Source organism: Rana temporaria, chromosome 2, assembly GCF_905171775.1.
Source record: "Rana temporaria chromosome 2, aRanTem1.1, whole genome shotgun sequence".
Taxonomy (NCBI): Eukaryota; Metazoa; Chordata; class Amphibia; order Anura; family Ranidae; genus Rana; species Rana temporaria.
The window spans coordinates 237,015,695-237,037,473 of record NC_053490.1 but is presented as its reverse complement, the minus strand read 5'-3'; the positions used below and the strand labels follow the sequence as shown (position 1 = coordinate 237,037,473).

The 21,779-nt window shown below is 43.6% G+C and overlaps 1 protein-coding gene across 1 annotated transcript in view; it reads left to right on the top strand.

The window, feature by feature from the left end:
• Positions 1–21,779, top strand: part of CIP2A (cellular inhibitor of PP2A) — a 70,731-nt gene that overhangs the window by 29,860 nt on the left and 19,092 nt on the right. Inside the window, exons 9-14 of the mRNA XM_040336647.1 lie at positions 1,194–1,418; positions 10,306–10,465; positions 12,017–12,158; positions 15,793–15,892; positions 18,177–18,295; positions 19,992–20,178. Of these exons, the coding sequence (XP_040192581.1) occupies positions 1,194–1,418; positions 10,306–10,465; positions 12,017–12,158; positions 15,793–15,892; positions 18,177–18,295; positions 19,992–20,178 (933 nt within the window). The remainder of the gene's footprint in view (positions 1–1,193; positions 1,419–10,305; positions 10,466–12,016; positions 12,159–15,792; positions 15,893–18,176; positions 18,296–19,991; positions 20,179–21,779) is intronic.

The following is a 21,779-nucleotide window of genomic DNA, read 5'->3' as shown; positions in this document are numbered from 1 at the left end:
ACGCAGATTCCTCTGCAGTGTAAGCAAAAAACACTGAAGTTCACTGTTAAACACCAAAAAAATATAAAAATAGAGTCCCAAATAGCATGCATAGAAAGCCAAACAAATCTTGACAATTGCTGTGATCTTCCTAGTGGAGAAAAGTAGAAAATGCCACCACCATACTTTTCAAATTTCACTTGTTTCCACCCAAGGTGCTTTGTATATAAAGTGCTCTTACCAGAGCCTGTTGACCACTTTACTTAAAAAGATGGTCATACGGGCTAGTGCAGGATTGTGCCTACACACATATGGATATGGACTATTGAATCTCGTTTCCAGGCATTCCAGATAAGGATGATATGCAAAAAAAGAGAACCGGTAGACGCCGATAGCGTAATAACGTTTTAATAATAAAAACAACTAAAAACAACGGAAAGCCAAATGGCCTCTTACTTTAAAAGTGCCTACCCGGCACTGGGACTGCAGGCCTGTCACCGCCAATCTGCGGTTCAAAACTTGGGTTATCAGGATCGGATACCACCGCCGTAGTTCCACCATAAACTCCTTCCTGTCAGCTTCACCAGAGTGGGGGGGCGTCTCGTGACCAGGACTGCCTCCAGCGTCCGTTTCGATTACTCGTCTTGACGCCCCCCTGAAGACGAGTAATCGAAACGGACGTTGGAGGCCGTCCTTGTCACGAGACGCCCCCCCCCCCCGCTCTGGAACGGGGATAAGCCGCGTGTAAACACGGCTCCCCCGTTCTTCAGTGTGGCGGTAGCATCGATCGTGTCATCCCTTTTTATAGGGGGACACAATCGATGACGTCACACCCACAGCCACACCCCCCTACAATTGTAAACACACTTCAGGTCACACATAACCCCATCAGCGCCCCCTGTGGTTAACTCCCAAACTGCAATTGTCATTTTCACAATAAACAATGCATTTTTTGCTGTGAAAATGACAATGGTCCCAAAAATGTGTCAAAATTGTCCGAAGTGTCCCCCATAATGTCGCAGTCATGAAAAAAATTAACTTCTAATTGCAAGAATGTTTTCGGCCCTCAATTCCTAACGTGTATGTTTTTTTAATGATCTCAGCATTGCTGTTTTAGGAAAAGGAAAACTCTGTTACCAATTAAACTGACTTGTAATTCTGTATTGTAATAGGTAAAATTCTATTTTATACTGCCCTTAACTGTCATTTTTCAGGTCTTGGAATTGCTGCTGGCTTTCTGCTCTGTCACAAACCTAAGGCACCTTCTCAGACAAGCTATTTTAGAGCCGCCTGGTCCAAGTGGAGGCAGTGGGAGACTGGGACCACGCACAAAATCTCCAGAGCCTGCTGTAGCTCTTGTTCATTGGTCAAGTCATTCACTGGAAGCTCCTCAGAGCTGTGCAGCATTGGCTTTGGCGCTCTTCAAAGAAGTGTTTGCAGTATGTTGTTTTTTTGTGTTTTGTTTTTGTTTTTTTTCTATTTATAGATTTTGCATAGAAAACAAGATACAAAGACATCTAGCTTCGCAGGGCCAGAACAAAAAATGCACTTGCAGTAACCTAATCCCCCTATTACAAGCAACCCAAACACGTGAGGAACTCCACCCTGCAGGATGCTAGCAACCACAAAAGGGTTTAATAAGATTAACATATGACACAATGGGGGTTATTTACAAATGGCAAAGTGCACTTGGAAGTGCAGTCGCTGTAGATCTGAAATGAGGGGAAGCTCTGCTGATTTTATAATCCAATCATGTGTAAGCTAAAATGCTGTTTTTTATTTTCCTTGCATATCCCCCTCAGATCTACAGTGACTGCAATTTCAAGTGCACTTTCGGTGCATTTGCCTTTAGTAAATAACCCCTAATATTCCCCAAAATACATGGCTGAAACCCTTGACAGTTTTACATCGTTTAGCAGGCTTGTAAGTGGTTGTTTGCTTTTGGTTACCCCTCGGTTGGACTGTGTCTGGACATTCTGACAATATAAGACTTTCTGTTTCCTTAATGGACGAGAATAAAATGGAATTTTTGTACTCTTCAAAAAATCTTGTAGTGCCAAGTGGTTTTGCCTTTAGTAAATCAATCCCATTGTGAGTTTTAATGTGGCAAATCCCTGTGCAAAGGCCTCGGTGGGTTTCTATAAATTTACTTTGTGCACAAATGTTTACTTATAAGAGAAGTATTTCTTTATCGTACATCACGGGACACAGAGCGGCATTCATTACTATATGGGTTATATGGAGTACCTTCAGGTGTAGACACTGGCAATCTCAAACAGGAAATGCCCCTCCCTATATAACCCCCTCCCATAGGAGGAGTACCTCAGTTTTTCCGCCAGTGTCTTAGGTGTTAGTCATGGTTTAGCTTGCCTCCACATCCTTGGGATTAGGTGAGCTAACCGGTTCTGTCCAAAAAAGCCTCAGCGCTAAAGTGGTCAGTAACCGGACCCCAAACCCTTGGGGTATAGCCCATAATGCTTTTCTTTTTAGAGAGCTGGACCCTGGGCCCAGAACTTAGAAACCTTTGGGTGCCTAATGTTTCTGTTGCCAGAGTGCTATATGGGCCCAGGACAGTGGATCCTTCATAGGAACCCAGGGCCTGAAGGTCTAGACATCCCCACCGAGATGGGGGAAGATTGGGCCTCTTGCTTGGCAAAGTCCTGCGGCATGGAGCAGGTAAGTGAGGGGAAAACTTGCGGAACTTGGTTCTTAGCAGGTTTTTTCTGGGGGGTCACAGGGGACATGCCTAAAGTTATGCACTGCATCTGGCAAACTAGTCACATATCATAAAGATAGGATGGCTCTATATGTATTATTCCCCATAAGATGTGACCTCCCTTGTAGTGTTGGAAAAGCATTGAGTGGGGCCTGTGTTATATAAAAATATATGTGTGTGTCAGAGAGCTGTGCTTACCTGCAAGCCTCCAGGCGATGCTCCATTCAGTCTTCCTCCTCACGGCCTGCAAAGCAGGCAAAACGCTGACCTCCTCATGGCTGCAGTTTGCTGGAGCAGAGAGGTCCCTTCCTCCCAACCCCACCCCCCCCCTGTCGGGAGGGGCATTTCCTGTTTGAGATTGCTGGGGGGGAAGGGCGGGTCAGTGGCTTAAGGAAGGGGCGTTCCTTCCTTGTTTGTTCCATATAGCTCATTCAATACTTTGGAACTGAGGAGGAAAGACCAGAACGGCAAGCACGGGGCGCCGAGGACACACAGTGGCCAGAAAGAATATTGCAGTCTTCAGAAAGACTGTTTTCAAGCCTAGGAATAGGCTGTTTCTTTTCCATCTCATAGTTTTTCTTGCAATACTACTCAGGGGGACAGAATGTTTTTTCTTTCCTAGATTTGAAAAAAAAAAAAAAGATTTTTTTTTGAAAAAAAAAAAGAGAAGTGTCATCTAGGGGAGAGGAAGCATTTTTTATCCCCCAAACAGGTGTTTGGGCATTTAACTATTTATAAGTCCCAGGTACCAATAAGTAGCAGGTGTACCTCGGTATTGTACCATGGCATCAAAAAACAAGGGTACAAGAGGTGGGGATTCCCCCAGAGAGTCTGAGGTCTCGGACAATGCTATGCCGCTGCTTTCCCCACAGGGAGCCTTGGGGCCATCGGGATCTGGGGCTGGAGCTGACGCGGGTCAGTCCAACCCTAAGATGGTCACGGAGGAGGTATTACTCACCTCTTTAAAAGAGATGCAGAAAAGCATGGGTAAAATGATAGCCGCAGCTATGCGGGGCAGTAAGCGGAATAGATCTCCGTCGCCCGAGCGCGGACCCTCAGAAGAGGAGGTCCTTTCCTCAGGGGAATTGGACGACCTCTTGGACAAGGACCAAGTAGGTTCAGGGATCGAAGATCCGGATACAGAGGAGTCTGGGGCAGTCTCCCTGAGGGAGAGCTGGTGGATTCAAGGATTGTCGGACTTGGTCCATAGGGCATTCAACTTGCCAGTACCAGATCTCCAGGTCGCCTTTGAGGGCGCCTCAAAGCAATGCTGTGTTTCCGATCCATCCTCTATTAGAGGGAGTTTTGTTCCAAGATTGGAACAAGCCAGATAAGATCTTCTTACCACCTAAGAAGTTCTCTGTCCTATATCCTATGGAAGAAAAATTTTCCAAAAGATGGGCTACTCCTGCAGTGGACGCAGCCATCTCATGTGTTAACAAATCGTTAACATGCCCTGTAGAAAACATACAGGTGTTCAAGGATCCAGTTGATAAGCGCTTGGAAGCACTACTTAAGAACTCCTTCACTACTGCAGGGGCAGTAGTACAGCCAGCTGTGGCTGCGATTGGGGTCGCTCAAGCATTATCGGATCAATTTAAGCAGATGCTTAAACTTATTCCTGCCCAGCAGGCAGAAGAATTTTCGGATGTCCCTAAGGCCATATGTTTTACGGTAGACGCAATCAAGGATTCTATCCAGCAAGCGTCACGTTTATCGTTATCCCTTATCCATATGAGAAGACTCTTATGGTTAAAAAGCTGGGAGGCTGAGCCCCCATGCAAGAAGCTCCTGGTAGGGTTCCCCTTCCATGGAGGACGACTCTTCGGAGAAGACCTAGATAAATACATTCAGACCATTTCAAAACGGCAAGAGTACTCTCTTGCCAACTAAGAAGAAGGTTCAGGGGCCTGCGTTTAAACGACAGTATTCCCCTGGGCAGGGGCCCTCTAATGCCAAGCAGTATCGACGGCCTCCTGCAAAAGCAAACTTCGGCTTCAACAGCAAATCACAAGGACAGGCTGTTAGAGGCAAAAGGCAGTGGTTTCGCAAACCAGCAAAACCAGCCCCCAAGCCAACCTTATGAAGGGGCGCCCCCACCCACGAAGGTGGGGGGAAGGCTGCGACTCTTTTCAGAGATTTGGGAAGCCAGCATTCCCGACGAGTGGGTACGGTCTTCCGTGGCCACAGGCTACAAATTAGATTTCCTAAGGTTTCCTCCTCCTCATTTCCAGGAGTCGAGGATTCCAAACGATCCGCCTCGGATTCCGGCCAGCCTGGAACAGGGGCTGGGTTTCTACTCCAACCTATTCATCATCCCCAATGGAGATGTCAGGCCAATTTTGGACCTAAAGATGGTAAATGCATATCTAAAGATCCGCTCATTTCGGATGGAATCCGTGCGGTCAGCAGCTGCCACACTCCAGTAGGACGACTTCATGGCGTCCATAGACATAAAGGATGCCTACCTTCATGTTCCAATTTATCAGCCACATCAAAGATATCTACGCTTCATGGTGGCTTCGCGTCACTTCCAATTCGTGGCGCTTCCCTTCGGGTTGGCTACGGCCCCCCGGGTGTTCACGAAGGTCCTAGCTCCGATCCTAGCCAAGCTAAGGATCCAAGGGGTCACGATCCTAGCATACCTGGACGACCTCCTAGTCATAGACCACTCGTCTCCCGGCTTGGAGCGAGCAGTGGCCCTCACGGTCCAATACCTCGAGAGGTTCGGCTGGGTCCTAAATCGAGAAAAGTCAGCTTTCCAGCCCACAAGGCAGTTGGAATATCTCGGCATGAGATTAGACACAGAACAACAAGGAGTGTTCCTACCTCTGAGGAAGGTAAAAGCCATCAAGGAATTAATCCTACTGGTTCTAAGCAAGAAAGAACCGACTATTCGCCTATGTATGAGGTTACTAGGCAAGATGGTGGCCACATTCGAGGCGGTACCATACGCCCAGAGCCACACTCGCATCCTACAGGCAGCCATCCTGTCAGCATGGAGCAGAAGGCCACAGGCCTTGGATATCCCGTTGCCGCTCTCATCAAGAGTCCGACAAAGTCTGTGTTGGTGGTTAGACCCTCAGAATCTACTGAAAGGGAAGTCTTTCAGCCCAGTGGCTTGGAAGATAGTGACCACAGACGCCAGCCTGACGGGCTGGGGAGCAATTTTGGATGGTTGCACTCGCCAAGGTACTTGGGCAAAGCCAGAGAAGCAGTTGCCCATCAACATCTTGGAGCTCAGAGCTGCTCGACTAGCCCTCAGGGCTTGGACGTCAAAATTGCAGGGGTTCCCGGTGAGAATTCAATCAGACAATGCCACGGCCGTGGCATACATAAATCACCAAGGGGGAACCAGGAGTCAAGCCGCTCAGAGAGAGGTGAGCTTGATTCTCCTATGGGCAGAGGCTCATGTGCCCTGCATATCGGCAATATTCATTCCAGGAGTGGACAACTTTCAGGCGGACTTCTTAAGCCGCCAGACTCTATGGCCGGGGGAATGGTCTCTGCATCCACAAGTCTTTCAAGCACTCTGCCAAAGATGGGGAGTGCCGGACGTGGATATCATGGCATCGAGACTCAACAAGAAACTAGACAGGTTCATATCCCGCTCAAGGGATCCGATGGCCTGCGGAACCGATGCGTTGGTTTGCCCTTGGCATCAGTTCAAACTTCTTTATGCGTTTCCCCCGCTCCAGTTACTACCCCGCCTGCTGCGCAGGATCCGGGTGGAGCACATACCAGTCATCCTGGTAGCTCCAGCATGGCCCAGAAGGGCATGGTACTCACTAATCTTAGGGATGGTAGTGGGAGACCCTTGGACTCTTCCTCTACGGCCAGACCTGCTATCGCAAGGTCCGATCCTCCACCCTGCCTTACGGCATCTAAATTTGACGGCCTGGAAGCTGAATCCCTGATTCTCAGGGGTAGAGGTCTGTCTCAGAAAGTAATCTCTACCCTAATCAGAGCCAGGAAACCGGTCTCTAGGGTGATTTATTACAGGGTCTGGAAGGCCTATGTAGGCTGGTGTGAGTCCAAGCGATGGCTTTCTCGCAAATTTACCATCGATAGAGTATTAAGTTTTCTCCAGCTAGGAGTGGATAAAGGATTGGCATTAAGCACAATCAAAGGACAGATTTCTGCTCTGTCAGTGTGGTTTCAGCGGCCGCTGGCCACCCACTCGCTGGTTAAGACCTTCCTTCAAGGGGTCTTACGTATTAGACCTCCAGTTAAATCCCCGCTTTGTCCGTGGGATTTAAATCTTGTTCTGTCAAGTTTACAGAAACAACCGTTTGAGCCGTTGGCTGATATTCCTTTGGTTCTACTGACAAGGAAGTTAGTATTTTTGGTTGCCATAGTTTCCGCAAGAAGAGTTTCGGAGCTGGCGGCCTTATCCTGTAAGGAACCATATCTTGTTTTTCATAAGGACAGGGTCGTTCTCCGCCCTCATCCTTCCTTCCTACCGAAGGTCATATCCAGTTTTCATTTGAACCAGGATTTGGTATTACCATCCTTCTTCCCTAAACCTACTTCCAGAAAGGAAGGGTTGCTGCATACCTTGGATATTGTCAGGGCCATGAAGGCCTATCTTAAAGCTACAAAGAAGATCCGGAAAACAGATGTGCTGTTCATTCTACCGGATGGGCCCAAGAAGGGGCAGGCAGCTGCAAAGTCCACCATTTCTAGGTGGATTAAGCAATTAATCACTCAGGCCTACGGCTTGAAAGGGTTGCCTCCTCCAGTATCATTAAAGGCTCATTCTACTAGAGCCATGGGCGCCTCCTGGGCAGCACACCACCAGATCTCTATGGCTCAAGTTTGCAAGGCGGCAACCTGGTCTTCTGTCCACACGTTTACAAAATTCTACAAGTTGGACGTAAGAAGGAATACTGATACTGCCTTCGGGCAGGCAGTGCTGCAGGCTGCAGTTTGAGACCCTCGGATTCCGGGGGCTCCTCTTTTTTGAGTTAAATTTAAAATTTAAAATTATTTTTCTCAACTAAGTTGGATTTATTATGATTTGAGTATATCTCTAAATTAAATCCTTTTGTCTTGGAGATGTTCTCCCTCCCCTCATTGTAAGCATTGCTTTGGGACATCCCATATAGTAATGAATGCCGCTCTGTGTCCCGTGATGTACGATAAAGAAAAAGAGATTTTTAATACAGCTTACCTGTAAAATCTTTTTCTTGGAGTACATCACGGGACACAGAGCTCCCACCCCTCTTTTTTGAGGACCATTTTGGGAGGCATACTGCTTGCTACAAAACTGAGGTACTCCTCCTATGGGAGGGGGTTATATAGGGAGGGGCATTTCCTGTTTGAGATTGCCAGTGTCTACACCTGAAGGTACTCCATATAACCCATATAGTAATGAATGCCGCTCTGTGTCCCGTGATGTACTCCAAGAAAAAGATTTTACAGGTAAGCTGTATTAAAAATCTCTTTTTCATCAAGTGATATTTTATTAAATTCGGTGTCTTTAGATCTTACCTGGCCTATTCCTGTGTTGTGTTTTGAGGGGGTATATAGAAATATATACAGGCAGTGGGAGTTTATCGTATACGGGATCTTCATGCTTGATCGGCTCCCTTCCACCTGTTGTGATGAATGATGTGTCTGTTTTTTTTTTAACAATAGCTTTTTATTGAAAGTATTAACTTAACAGTACAGATGTGTCTGTTGACAGACGAGAGCTGTCTCTCTCACATCTGTCTCCTTTTGATCCATGTTATCAGACAGTTTGGTAGAGGGTAATGGGCAAGCTGTCTGGACCACACTGCTCAGCAAGATGAGCACAGGTTCGAGTGTGGTATGCGCTGGATTCCCTGTGCATTCAAATACAGTAAAACTTTGGATTGCGAGAATAATTTGTTCTAGAAACATGCTTGTAATCCAAAGCACTTGTATATCAAAGCAAATTATCCTCATAAAAAAAATAATGGAAACAAATTATTTGTTCCACAACCATTTATTCATAGGTCCTTCAGTTTGTAGTCCATATAAAAAGTTTTTAGCAATGCAATAGGTTGTGTAACCATAAAATGTCCATCCACAAGTGGATTAAAAGCAAAATCCAGCAGGAGCTACAGAGTATAAAAGAGGAGAGGCGCCTCTAAGTGTAGCAATATGGTGTCATTTAATGAAGGTACAAGATTTAGCAACTCACATGGTTGATGATTAAAAGAGGCAAATCTAAGTATGCATGGACCCGGGGTAATACTGTCTGCAATCGTGACCGGGAAGACTACCCTGCAGTAGAGCAATCTGAAAGCAAGGCTTCAACCGCTTGTGGAGCGCAGCATGGAAGGAACAACGTCAATGGCGGTGCGGAGGACGGTCTATGTGGACAGCTTTACCCCGGGTGCCTGCATACTTGGATGTGCCTGTTTTAATCATCAACCACGTGAGTTATTAAATGTTGTATTTTCATTAAATGTAACCATATTGCGCCTCTCTTCTCTTTAGCTACTTGTATATCGAGTCCAAAAAAAATGTAGCTTGTCTTGCAAAACATTCTCTAATCAAGGTTTTACTGTATTTGTAATTACGTTGCTTTAACCACTTTCCGACCGCCGCATGTAGATATACGTCGGCAGAATGGCACGTACAGGCACATTGGCGTACCTGTACGTCCCTGCCTTTCCGCGGGTCGGGGGTCCGATCGGGGACCCCCCCCCCACCGCTACATGCGGCGGTCGGATTCCCGCGGGGAGCGATCCGGGACGACGGCGCGGCTATTCCCGGAGCTGAAGAACGGGGAGAGCCGTATGTAAACACGGCTTCCCAGTGCTTCACTGTGGTGGCTGCATCGATCGAGTGATCCCTTTTATAGGGAGACTCGATCGATTACGTCAGTCCTACAGCCACACCCCCCTACAGTTGTAAACACACACTAGGTGAACCCTAACTACTACAGCGCCCCCTGTGGTTAACTCCCAAACTGCAACTGTCATTTTCACAATAAACAATGCAATTTAAATGCATTTTTTGCTGTGAAAATGACAATGGTCCCAAAAATGTGTCAAAATTGTCCGAAGTGTCCGCCATAATGTCGCAGTCACAAAAAAAATCACTGATCGCCGCCATTAGTAGTAAAAAAAATAATAATAATAATAAAACTATCCCCTATTTTGTAAATGCTATAAATTTTGCACAAACCAATCAAACGCTTATTGTTTTTTACCAAAAATAGGTAGAAGAATACGTATCGGCCTAAACGGAGGAAAATTTTTTTTTTATGTTTTTGGGGGATATTTATTATAGCAAAAAGTAAAAAATATTGCATTTTTTTTTCAAAATTGTCGCTCTATTTTTGTTTATAGCGCAAAAAAATAAAAACCGCAGAGGTGATCAAATACCACCAAAAGAAAGCTCTATTTGTGGGGAAAAAAGGACGCCAATTTTGTTTGGGAGCCACGTCGCACGACCGCGTAATTGTCTGTTAAAGCGACGCAGTGCCGAATTGTAAAAACCCCTTGGGTCAATTAGCAGCATATTGGTCCGGTCCTTAAGTTGTGAGCAGGGTAGATCACTTCATGTGCTGAAAGGGAATTTACAATTGACCCTGGAAGGATTTAACAGTAATGCCTTTTTTTTTCTCCTTTTAGGATGCCATTGATAAAGGTGCCAGCCAGCTGGCTGAACGGTTTTTAGACCTTCTGCTTCCAGTCATTCTTGATCAGCTTCTTGTTCCTGATCAAACTGTGGATGAAGTATTAATTAAGAAGAAATGTGAAAGAACGGGGAAAGCAATAGATGTTTTGATCAATATCCTTTTTAATACAGTTCATTTTAAATGCATTTTCATCATTTACAAAGATAATGGGGGGAAAAACATCCACATTATTCCTAATATGCACTGGTGAGGCTTCCACATCATGGCTGGTGCAAACAGATTTACTACAATTTCAGCATTGAAAGAAAATGATATGAAGTGCTGTTCTTCCGCAGAAGGCATTAAAAAAAATGGCAGTTATACAATACAGTATTTCCTCCGCCATATACATAATTAGTTTTGTACCTTCTATGTTGCCTTTCTCTGCACCACACCAGTTTATAACCAGTTTCTCTTCTGCAACCTGTTATAATAAAACAGTCACCTGTCACTCTCCTATACATCCCTCAAACTCTGTCATGTGCTACCTCATTCACCTCCCACTTTCTGCATGTTCCTGCTCCATGATCATATTCTTTCTGACATCTTTTGCTTTCCTCATGTAAATGTCAGCAGACACTGACTCTCTGAATTTCTCTCCCCTGGTACTTTATCAGTTTATACCTCTTCTAATGTTGCATGGTAAAACTGTCCCTCTCTTCCACCTTCTTTGTGATCGGCTTGAATTTTACCTTATGTGATTCTTAACTAATCTGGTCCTGCTTCACCCTGTGGTGTATGATCGGCCCCCTCTACTCCCATTACCTCCTGCTCTGTGACAGGGTTACACTGCATTTTCTCTAATAATGGCACACTTAACCAAATATATTAGTGTTCTGAATCATTTAAAGACCAACCTAAAATAACCCAAGCAATCAATAGGCACATATTTGGTCTTTACCAGTTTAGCTCAAGTACATATACTAGGGTACAATTTACTAATATTGGTAAATATATTATACCTTGATGTGCCTGCTAATCCAGGGCAGTATTCTGGAATGTCAAACTTGTAAGGCTGCAGCGAAGCATACAATATTTCTGATTTGTATGTGTGTAACTGGATCTGCATGGTGGAACATCATATATTTTAAAGCAAACCTCTAAATACACATGAGGGAGCAGACTTGCATTTCTATTTATTTGGTACTTCGATGTACACAGCTCTACCAGACAGCACAGCCAGAAGGGCAACACCACTTCTTTTGATACAGTTATTGCATTTACTGCTGATACCCTGCCCACAGGCTGCGAATTGGATACTGAAAGAGCAGCAAGTAGGACTGATGAGGCCATCTCTCTGCTCTCTTCTCCTAATCAGCACATTTGCATACAAGAGGCTGATATGAAGTTTTAAGTTGAGACTCTGGTCATAGGGTTCTGTGTTGTGTACTCTATGACCCGATTTCTTGTGGGAGAGCATTGGCAATACTTAACTTGCAAACTCAAGGCTCAGGAGATTAGGTTTATAGAACACCAGAATAACAGCAATATGGAGATTTTGGCAGCAGGATGAAATGGATGTTAACCATGAAGAAACCAGCTTTGTCCCTGTGTCGCTTTTTTGTATTCCGTTCTTTACGTGTGTGTTTTATTTTTTTCAAATGTTGTTTTTTTTTTTTTGTTTTTTTTTTTAACTTCTGTTCCTTTTCTTAACCTTTTCTCACCTCTTTGTGGTGATGATGTATTAAAATCTCGACTTGCTAGGACATTGGCTGTCAGCAGATGTGTTACTCTGGTAGACTATGAGTTCACGTTCATTGGTGTGGATTCCAGCTTTGGTGCTAAAATGGTCGACTCTGAGCTTTTGTAAGTTGTGTTTTATTTTTTATTCAGTCGAGACCCATAAACCTATATTAAAGTTCATTCATATGTGTTCAATGTAATCCCAGAATAAAAATCGCATCCTCAAATGTTAAAATTTAAGTTGGAAGAGCATATCTGGATCCCAGCACAGGTTAATAAGTGAAACACAGTCACTGTTGTTCTATTGAAGTATGATGGGAATAGGGAGGACTGTCGCTAGGCTGGGCACGTATACAATGTCAAGATCCAGTAGCCCCAGCTATATTCAATATTCTCTGCATTGCATGATATGTCCCCAAGTATTCGTTGGATGTTATATTTTTAATGCATACTATGAGATACACAATATAGACACAAAATTCCAACTAAATGTGAAAAATGGAAAAACTTCTTTATCATACATTGAGGGACTTTTAGGTACATTTTGGGTTAAACTGCTGCCTGTAGGATGTTGGGACACTGGTGAATAAAAAAAGTATGACAGCTCTCTTATAACTCCTTCTGTACCCAGCATGTGTCACATTTATGCTAATATCTTAGGAGGTTGGACGCATGGTCTTCAAGTCCGCTGAAAGCAGTCATAACTATTTTCTACACTTCACACTTTATTTTTTCCTCTGTGATTTCAGCTTTTTTGAACCAGTTTTTATATAGCGGCTATCCATTTTCACATTTCTTTAACACTATTTGGAGCCCGCTGAACAGAACATGACCTTTGGGCATTTAATCTCTGCATTGTGGATCTTTTTGACTATTTTGTATGGTTGGCCACAGAGTGCTTTCTGGATCCAGAGCTTTGAAACAGCCCCAGGTATGACCCTGTCCCCAAAGACTCAGTAAGGCTTGTCAGGCTGACATACTGGAAGCTACCTCATGCTTGCACGGTTAGGCGCTGTTTCAAATTTCCTGCCACCATCTGTTTCACTACAGTAAAGGTTAAGGCTGGGGAATTTGGTGCTGATGTAATCTGCTGCGTGGAGTGTGTGTACTCCACTGCTCTGAAACACCACGAGGATCTCTATTCTGTTTCCATTGTCCTCGTAAAGTGACGGTCATCTCTGGACCAGTGAAATCCTGATCGGAAACCAGTTGAGTACTTGAGGCCATGCCTCACATTGGACCGAGTTGCGTTACTGTGGTGCAAATGCAACATGTCTTTGCTAAGAAACACATAGAACAGGCCTGCTGTTATGGGTGGTGCCCTAGGCCCATACTCCACTAGTGGTTTTGGGGGAGTTTAATTGGTATTTTCAGAAGGAACTGGCATCGGTAATTTGGGCATCTGGGACCCCTTTTGTCATAGGATCCCCCAGAGGAGTGTTCTGATCCTCCTGAGCCCCTAAATCAATCTGGACCTGTGGCAACTTTTAACATTTGATTAAGTCTGAACTGTTTTTGAGGCACCACAGTCTCCTGCAGTTGTCTCAGATTTAAAGGAGGGCTTTCAAACCTTATCATTGCAGTGTGTATCCTGTATCTGGAGGATTAACATGCTGTTACAGGCCTTGGGTCTTTTAGAGCTCCTACAGCTGCAAAGACCTTCACGCTACAGCCAGTGTTTAAGTCACTCCTCTGAGATATGAATATATCCTGAAGGTTCCGTAATCCTGCCTGAGGGTGTATTGGAACATTTTCCCTTTTGAGAGAGAATTTATAAATTGGTGATCTGTTCTAGCCATTCATGTGCCAGTGATCCATTTTAACAGGTAGACCACCATAAGGTTTGAATAAGGGCTCACCTGTTGGGATTTCAGTGACTGAGAGAATGCCAGATCCAGTTTGAATAAACAGGTGTGGCTCTCCGCCCCATGTTGGCGGTAAATTTAATCTGTCAGACCGTGTCAGAATGGGTAGAAGCCCCCATATCATTTACCAGCTGGAGAAAATGTCTGGTGCTTTTTGCTTTAGCTGTGAGGGCTTGTTGCAAGCATTGAATCTTGTGTCTTGCTTTGAACTGATGACTATATAAAATTGTAGGGCACCATAGCTGTGTGCTTGGGATGCTAATGATGCATCTGATTTGGGTATTCTTCATGGTATATCTTCTTCTCCGATTTGCTTCTTACATATGTAACATCATGGGTGGCTGGAGTAGGCTTCTGCCTCAACGCAGGCAGTCTCTGTAGGGATCAGAGGAATCTCACCCTTCTCCCTAATGTACTTAAAGGTGGGCATGGATGGATCGATATTTGAACAGCTCAACAGGAACTGGACAAATTTAGTCTGCATACCCCTTCTTGTTTGATTGACCATACTGGAAAATGTAAATCATTCAACCCCTGCAGCCAATCGGCTGCAGTCACTGATTAGTGTATTCTGGCAGCAGAGAGTCCCCGCTGTCAGAATATGTCTTAGAGGGAAGGATTCCTCTACCCACGTCACTTGTGTGGATGGGGGAATCCGTTAATTTTTATTTTTTCATTCAGCCTGCTGGCTAAACAAAAAAAAATAACTAACCATGTGTGCCTAGCTTTAGCAGTGCCTGATTTATACCCAGCTTGTGGGGTTCAAAGGCTGAGACAGAAGCATGAAGCCTCTTGCTCACCCTCCTGCCGTCAGTCTGACTTCAAAGTTTAACCTTGGGTTTTTCTACCATTCTTAAGGTTTATTTGGAGATCTGTTGGGATATAATGTTGGGATATAATGTTGGGCTCTCGTGTCGCATCGAAATCTGTGAGATTAGTTGTCTGACCAGACAACCTCTTTTCTCATCTTTGAAACTCCTTTCTTTGAACCCTCAAGTTTAGGATTCTAATGTTGGCCAGCCTGGTCTTTTCTGAATCTGTTTTAAATGTCCACCTTGTTCCACCTGTTTTTTGGTGGATTGCTGATTGGTTCTCTGAAAACTTTTTTTGTTGGCTCTGTGTCGCTTTTCTTTAGGTAATGGCAGCGATATCTCTATCCTGGTCTGGAGCACCATATTGATCCTCTTGTGGCCTCCCCTTGGTTGTGGCATTTTCCCTGTCTTGATGGGGCTTTATCTAGCTCAGATTTGGGGATGAGCTCCGGCGTGTTCGCACAGTCCATGTGCAGAGCCCGCCAGGAAATCTGCACTGCGCTGCGCTAACCAGAGGCAGGGAGACCTTTCCCGATCTCTGCAGCCGAGCATCGGGACGATGTCTCCCTGCTGTGCAGACTTCCTGTCGGGCTCTGTACGTGGACTGTGCGAACACGCCGGAGCTCATCCTAAGTTTTAGACCTTTCCCAGAATTGTTGTGTCTTTTAGGCGATGTTGCCAACCTCTCCATTGGACTGCTTTAGGATGTCCCAACTGTATCTGAATTCCTGTGGCGATAAATGATGGAGAAAATAATATTTTTGTACTTGAATCTGAGTAGGAAAGGGGTTTTAGAGGGGCTGGCTGGCTTTTTTTTGTCAGTGTCCCAACCTCCTCGGGACAGCAGTATAACCCAACTGTATCTGAATACCTGTGTCAATATACTCCCAATAAATATTTTATGGCAAGTACAAAAATTACTTTAAATTGGGAGCAGACATTTTTTGTATTTTGGTATGTATATGATTCCAACAATTGCTGTATAAAAATGACTGTAGTGATGCTCTAGTGAATAATTGTTTGTTCTCTCTCTCTTCCTCCTTTTTTATTTCTTACTTTTCTTTTGTTTATTGCTCAAAGCAATGTTTCCACGGATGTCATTTTGAAAACTCTTAAACTTATGAGCAAGCTAAAAGGGATGGTAACCAATATGGAAGCTGCTTTTTATAAGATTTTGCAGGTATACTATGTTGTAATATTACATAATCATGAAGTACATTGTTTTACTAATACCACTTGAATTATTTTACAAAAGTTTTATTAATAAACAATCCAACATATACGGACAGCATTGGGATGGTTACAGTTAGTAATAAACAGACATAAGGTCAAAAAACAAAAGAAAAACCAGGATAAATTATAATAAAGAAAAAAAAAGAGGGGGAGAACATAGACAATAACCTTACACAAGTCACAAACATAATGGCCCAGGTAAATAAGGATGTAAGGATGAGTCCAAAAGATGCCTTTTGGGGTATAATGGATATCATTTCATGCCTACAGACCCAAATGACCAGATGTTGAATCCGAGATTCCACTGCCTGAACGAGGGCATGCATAGTCCAGTGCCCCCCCCCCCCCCCACCAATGGGAGAGGGTAAAACAAAAAGGGGGGGATTCAAAGGTATCATAAAGAGCAATATTATCAAAATAACCATCCGAACCAGGGCAATCCCTGTTGGTCCGATATCCACATCAACTGAATGCATTAAGCATATTGAACGAAAAAGGTGAAAAAGAAGAGATTAGAAGAAACTGAAGGATGAAAAGAGAAGCAAGAAAAGGGGAGAGAAGGGTCCATGAGGAATGTCAGGGGAGTGCTAAATTGAGAGGAGCGTACTGTCGAAAACCGCTTGAGTTTTATTAAAGTTGGCCATACACTGGCCCAGAATGACTCATTATACATGCTTCTGTGGCAGAGTTGCATAGTCATTTTGCCATGTGTGTAAAGCAAACAATTGTGTCTGCTTACTAGAGACAACCAATATCTTAAGCCATTTTGCTTGTTAGAATCAGTTTTTTTTTTTTTTGGAGTTGTCTGTTCTTGTTAGAAAAGCAGGGGTGAATGCAGGTAATGTATTCTACTTGATAGTGGATGCGCATGTCAGATAAGAGGTTACTCATCCAAGGGTCTTGCCAATCTATTTTCAATGGAATCCCAGGGTTCTTGCAGCATTTGCTAGGGTAGGTAATGAAAAAACAGGGAGGGGGAGGCACCAACCTTTGACAAGCATGCATCTATCATCGTGTAAGTGTTTTTAATCTTATCCTATTAAAATCATAATTTTAATACTACGCTCGGGTCGGCTCCTTCCCCCTGTTTTTTCCCTGCATGTCTTGCAGAGTTCTGGACACATTCTGACGGATGGCCAACTTTCTTTTTAACTCTTAATACCCCTTTCTTCTCCAATTGCCCAACCTATGGATACATCACCATCCAGCTATTACAGCCACAGACTATACCCCTAAGGATTACGCCATTTGGAGCGTCAGATAAACACTATTTTGCTACTGTAGGGGTTCCTTATGCTATGGCTGATTGACCTACGCCTGCCAGTACCTGCATAGGTTCGGGTCCAAGGCCACAGTGATAATTTTAGGAATCTGTAAGATTGGCATTCTGATCACCACTGTAGGGGGGAACACTTCTACCCACTGACCAACAATATCGGGGCATACTTCCCACTGACCCTTAAGACATTTAATCTGGGGTGCCCCAAGACCTGACAACTATTTCCAGGGTTCCTGTGGGATAAAAAGGTTGAGAAAGGCTGGTCTAATCTTTTGTTTCTGAACATGTACATAGGTCTGTATAAAAAATAGGCTTTGACTAGCTGTTTACATTAAAAGGTATCTGCTGTTGTAATAAAGGGGTTAACTTCCAGGTTCCTATGTGTTTAACCTTTCAGATATGTGGATGTGGTGCAATAATTGAAACAACTCAAAAGTAGTATAATTAAACAAATTTACTTAGCTTGGTTTAAAGATGTATTACAGATGATAAAATATATACAGCATCGTTCAATTCTAGGGGAGCCCGTCATTTTCATTTTAAATTCCTGGAAGCAAGGGTCCTCTTTTCCCACGCACTGTTTCCTCTTTCCTGGATGAGCTCACCTTTTAGTCTTTGTTTTACACACAATAAATTTACTGATCTTATTGCAAGGTCCTTGACTAGTTAAAATCACTGAACAATGTTGAAAACCGAAAGAAATGTGATGATGCTTATGGTAAGGTCAAAGGGTCACAGCTAACAGAAATAGCCATGGAAAGATGGATTTGGAGATGGATGTAGGCGATTACCTATAAACCTCCATAATTAATACTATAAAAACTATTCCTAACTTGTAAATCAAGAATAAAAAACAACCTATATTACAGCTGTCCGCCTATGCTATATTCTCATGTTTTCTTGTATAATTTATGCGTTTACTTGCAATTATTAATTTTTTTTATTTATTTAGGACCAGCGGTTGATTACACCGCTCTCTTTTGCCCTAACTTCTGACAACAGAGAGAGAGTTCAAGTTGGCCTTCAGCTGCTTTTTGAAGCTGCACCATTACCAGACTTCCCCGCAGTTATGTGAGTAAATTTCCTGGTTTGTTTGCTTTTGGGTCTGAAAATGATAGAATCGCTTATACAAATGAGAATAAATACCATGTAAATTTAACTTCAACACCTTCATTTACAGATTTTTGGTTTTACCAAAACCAAGTTCTGCAGCTAAATGCAAAAAATTACACAGATTGTCAGCATGGCATACTTTGTATTGGCTTTAAAGGAGAACTGTAGTTGCACATGTTTAAATGCTTTGTTGAATAATATATTTTTTAGTTCAGGGTTCCAGCCCATGAAAACATTGTGCACTACCAAGTTTATTTATATCTGGCACATTTTCTTATTCTCAATATCAGTGAGGTGCTCAAAATGTATGTTCATGCTTCTGAGTTTCCTTCAATGGTCTTATTTAATCACTCATTTGTAAGCAGGCTGAAGCAGTTAGTGGGTGCTGTCCTGGGAGGGAGGGCTGGGGTTAATATTTTGGATGGTCCTTTAGGCTTTTTGGTGGGTTCCTGTCTGGGTCCTGGCCCACTTGTCCCGTGTGATTAAAAAAAAAAAAAGGGACAGTGGTCCGGTTGAGGCAGAGCCATCATTGGTCCTCTAGGAGAGAGCTGAGAGAAAAGCCAACGGAGCTCTAGTGAAGCTGTGGGTTGTGAGACCCATAAGGGATGGAGACAGAAGAAGAGACTCTCGGGAGTAGAATTTCGCTTGTCGTGGCTTGTAACAGTGACTTTTAACTTGGGCTTCACCCTGAAGATACCAATGCTAGAGAAATGTCTCTGAAGTACTTGTACTTGCTGGACTTCATAAATTTAGATATGCCAGGGCAGCACACAAGCCTGTAACTATAGTTTGGAAAGTATTCTGTATTGCCTCTTGGACTGTGAAATGTCAAATTTGCACCTTTGCAATTTTGTTAAAGTATTTAAACATTGTCCATGCCTGGTCTGAAGTTACTAAAGAAGTGTACTGGTGCGCACACACAGTTGATTAGTGGGTCTTAACACATTGGGGTATGAAGATATCGGTGTGGAATGGAGTAATGTGAAGATACAAGTGGTTACCTAGAGTAATAGACATTTAACAAGCAGCCTGTCGATATCGTGGCACGGCCTCTAGCAGAAAGGGAGCAAGCCTTTCATGTGACTCAGTACTTGGCTTCCAGCGAGTTACTGGGGAAACATGGCAGATGTGACACAACCACACTACTGCCCCACTTGCCCACACATTAGTCTCCTGAACATCATCAACAGATGGAGTGAGCAGCACATCCAGAATAAACTATTGAGAATTTTTCATTCACATTTCTGAACTGCATAGTTTAGTAGCTGTTCTTTAAATATACAGTTTCTTTGTAACATAAATATTGGCTTTGTATATCCATTTGATATCAGAACACAGTGAATATATGAAGTCTGTGTTAAAAAAAAATATATACATTTTTGGTTTGCATTACTAAGGGATGTTGGTCATGAGCTTCATCAAGATAAGTCCGCACATATACTTACCCAAGCACTTAGAAAGGTGATGGATAGCTGTCACTTCAGAAATTCAAAAAACTAGCCCCTGGTGCACTGTGTCATGCCTTTAGTATACATAGGAATTCTATATGTTTGAGAATACAACTTACAATATGTGCTATATTGTGGTTTCTTGTGGTTGTACAGTCTGTGCGATTAACAATATCAACGGTAATAATATGGTCTGCTAATTTTAGACTTGGGGAAAGCATTGCAGCTAACAATGCCTACATACAGCAAGAAAATGAGCATCCAGCAAAGAAATTTGGAATGCAAGCCGTTACAAACAACTGTAGATCCTCACAGATGTCAAATTTGAACAGTGTTGACATATCTTCCGCCAATATCCAGGATCTCATACAGAAGCTGCAAACGGGAATGGAGGTAAATTATAAATATGTATGCCTTACAAACAATATGGCTTTTAATATGTATTAACTATTTTACATTGGATTTACACACCGATGAATGAGTAATGGCAATGTCATCTGTTTCCCAGGGCGAAAATGTAAAACTCCCCCTTTCGTGCACCATTTAGTTCAATGGAACCGTTCTAATCGGAGAAACTCCGATTTTAGAAAACGGTTCTTGCACTGCTTGGTATTGACTTCTATTAAATAAGTTGTTTGCAAGCTGCGCTGAAGTGACGCTGTGCGGGGTGGCTTCAAAGTCTGGTGACACTGACTGGGAAAGGGGTTAACATCTAGGGGCAATCAAGGGCTTAAAGGAACACTAAAGGTTCCTTTTTTATTAGATCAATTGATTGTTGTAAGCTAGAGCATTTAAATATCACTTACCTCGTTTTTCCTTTTGACCTCCAAAGTACAGTAATCCAAGTTTGAAAATGCCATTTCCTGTCACTCCTCTTCTTGCTTTCCACCAGCATCTGAGCCGTTTTGCATGGTGGAAAGCAGAATGTGCGCACCCCCTCCCTATGACTACAGCCCTGTGTGAAGATGCTCTCTTATCCCTCACAGGCATGGAGGCTAAGCCTAATGGGAACTGTAGTTCCCATTAGGCCGTGATGTAGCAAGAATGAATGCGCACCGCAAACCAGGAAGTCAGTGAGAATAATGATTCAGGAGTGCTGGAGGTGAATAAAACAGCTCGATTTCAACAGGTATCAAACTAGTTATAATGCAAAACATTACTTTTTACTTTATCAGCCACTGTCAGACTTTAATTTAAGAGGAAAATATTTTTGTCTTTACAACCCCTTTAACTGTGTGTCTAACAATGTGTAATGTGTGCTGCTTTTTACTACTGATTGATTTGTTTATTTTCTATGCTTTGCATGGAAAAGGTAAAATAAAAATTGTTCCACCTGTCCAGAGCCCTGTGCTGATTGTCAACACAGAGCTCTGGACTGTGATTGGATACAGCCCATCAGAAGGTCCCAGCCATGAATCATTGGGTGGGATATGCTGACAGACTCTCGCTGTGTACAATCACTGGGGAGTAGGCGGGAGCAGCATGCGCCCCAATCAGGCAGCGATGTGTGGGTACGTGCCTGTAGATACCATCTGTGGTGGGTTTGCAAGTGGTTAATTAGCAATATTATTTGTAATATGCAGCAGGAAAGGGGGTTAATGTACTGTAACTGATGTATTGGTGACCAGTGGCAGTTAATTAACCTCCTTTGTGCTGCATTAGTGGCACCAGTTCCAGTGTTAATTAACCCACTGACGCCACTAAGGGGTTAATTGCCACTGGTCACTAATGCATTAACCCCCTTTCCTGCTGCATATCGCAAATAACATTGCTAATTAACCGCTTAACGACCGCCGCATGTATATGTACGTCCACAGAATGGCACGTACAGCAGATGAGCGTACATGTACGTCCCTGCCTTTCCGTGGGTCGGGGGTCTGATCGGACCCCCCCCCCCCGTACATGCGGCAGTCGGAAATCGTCGGGGAGCGACCAGGGATGAGGGCGCGGCTATTTGTTTCTAGCCGCCCCCTCGCGATCGCTCCCCGGAGCTG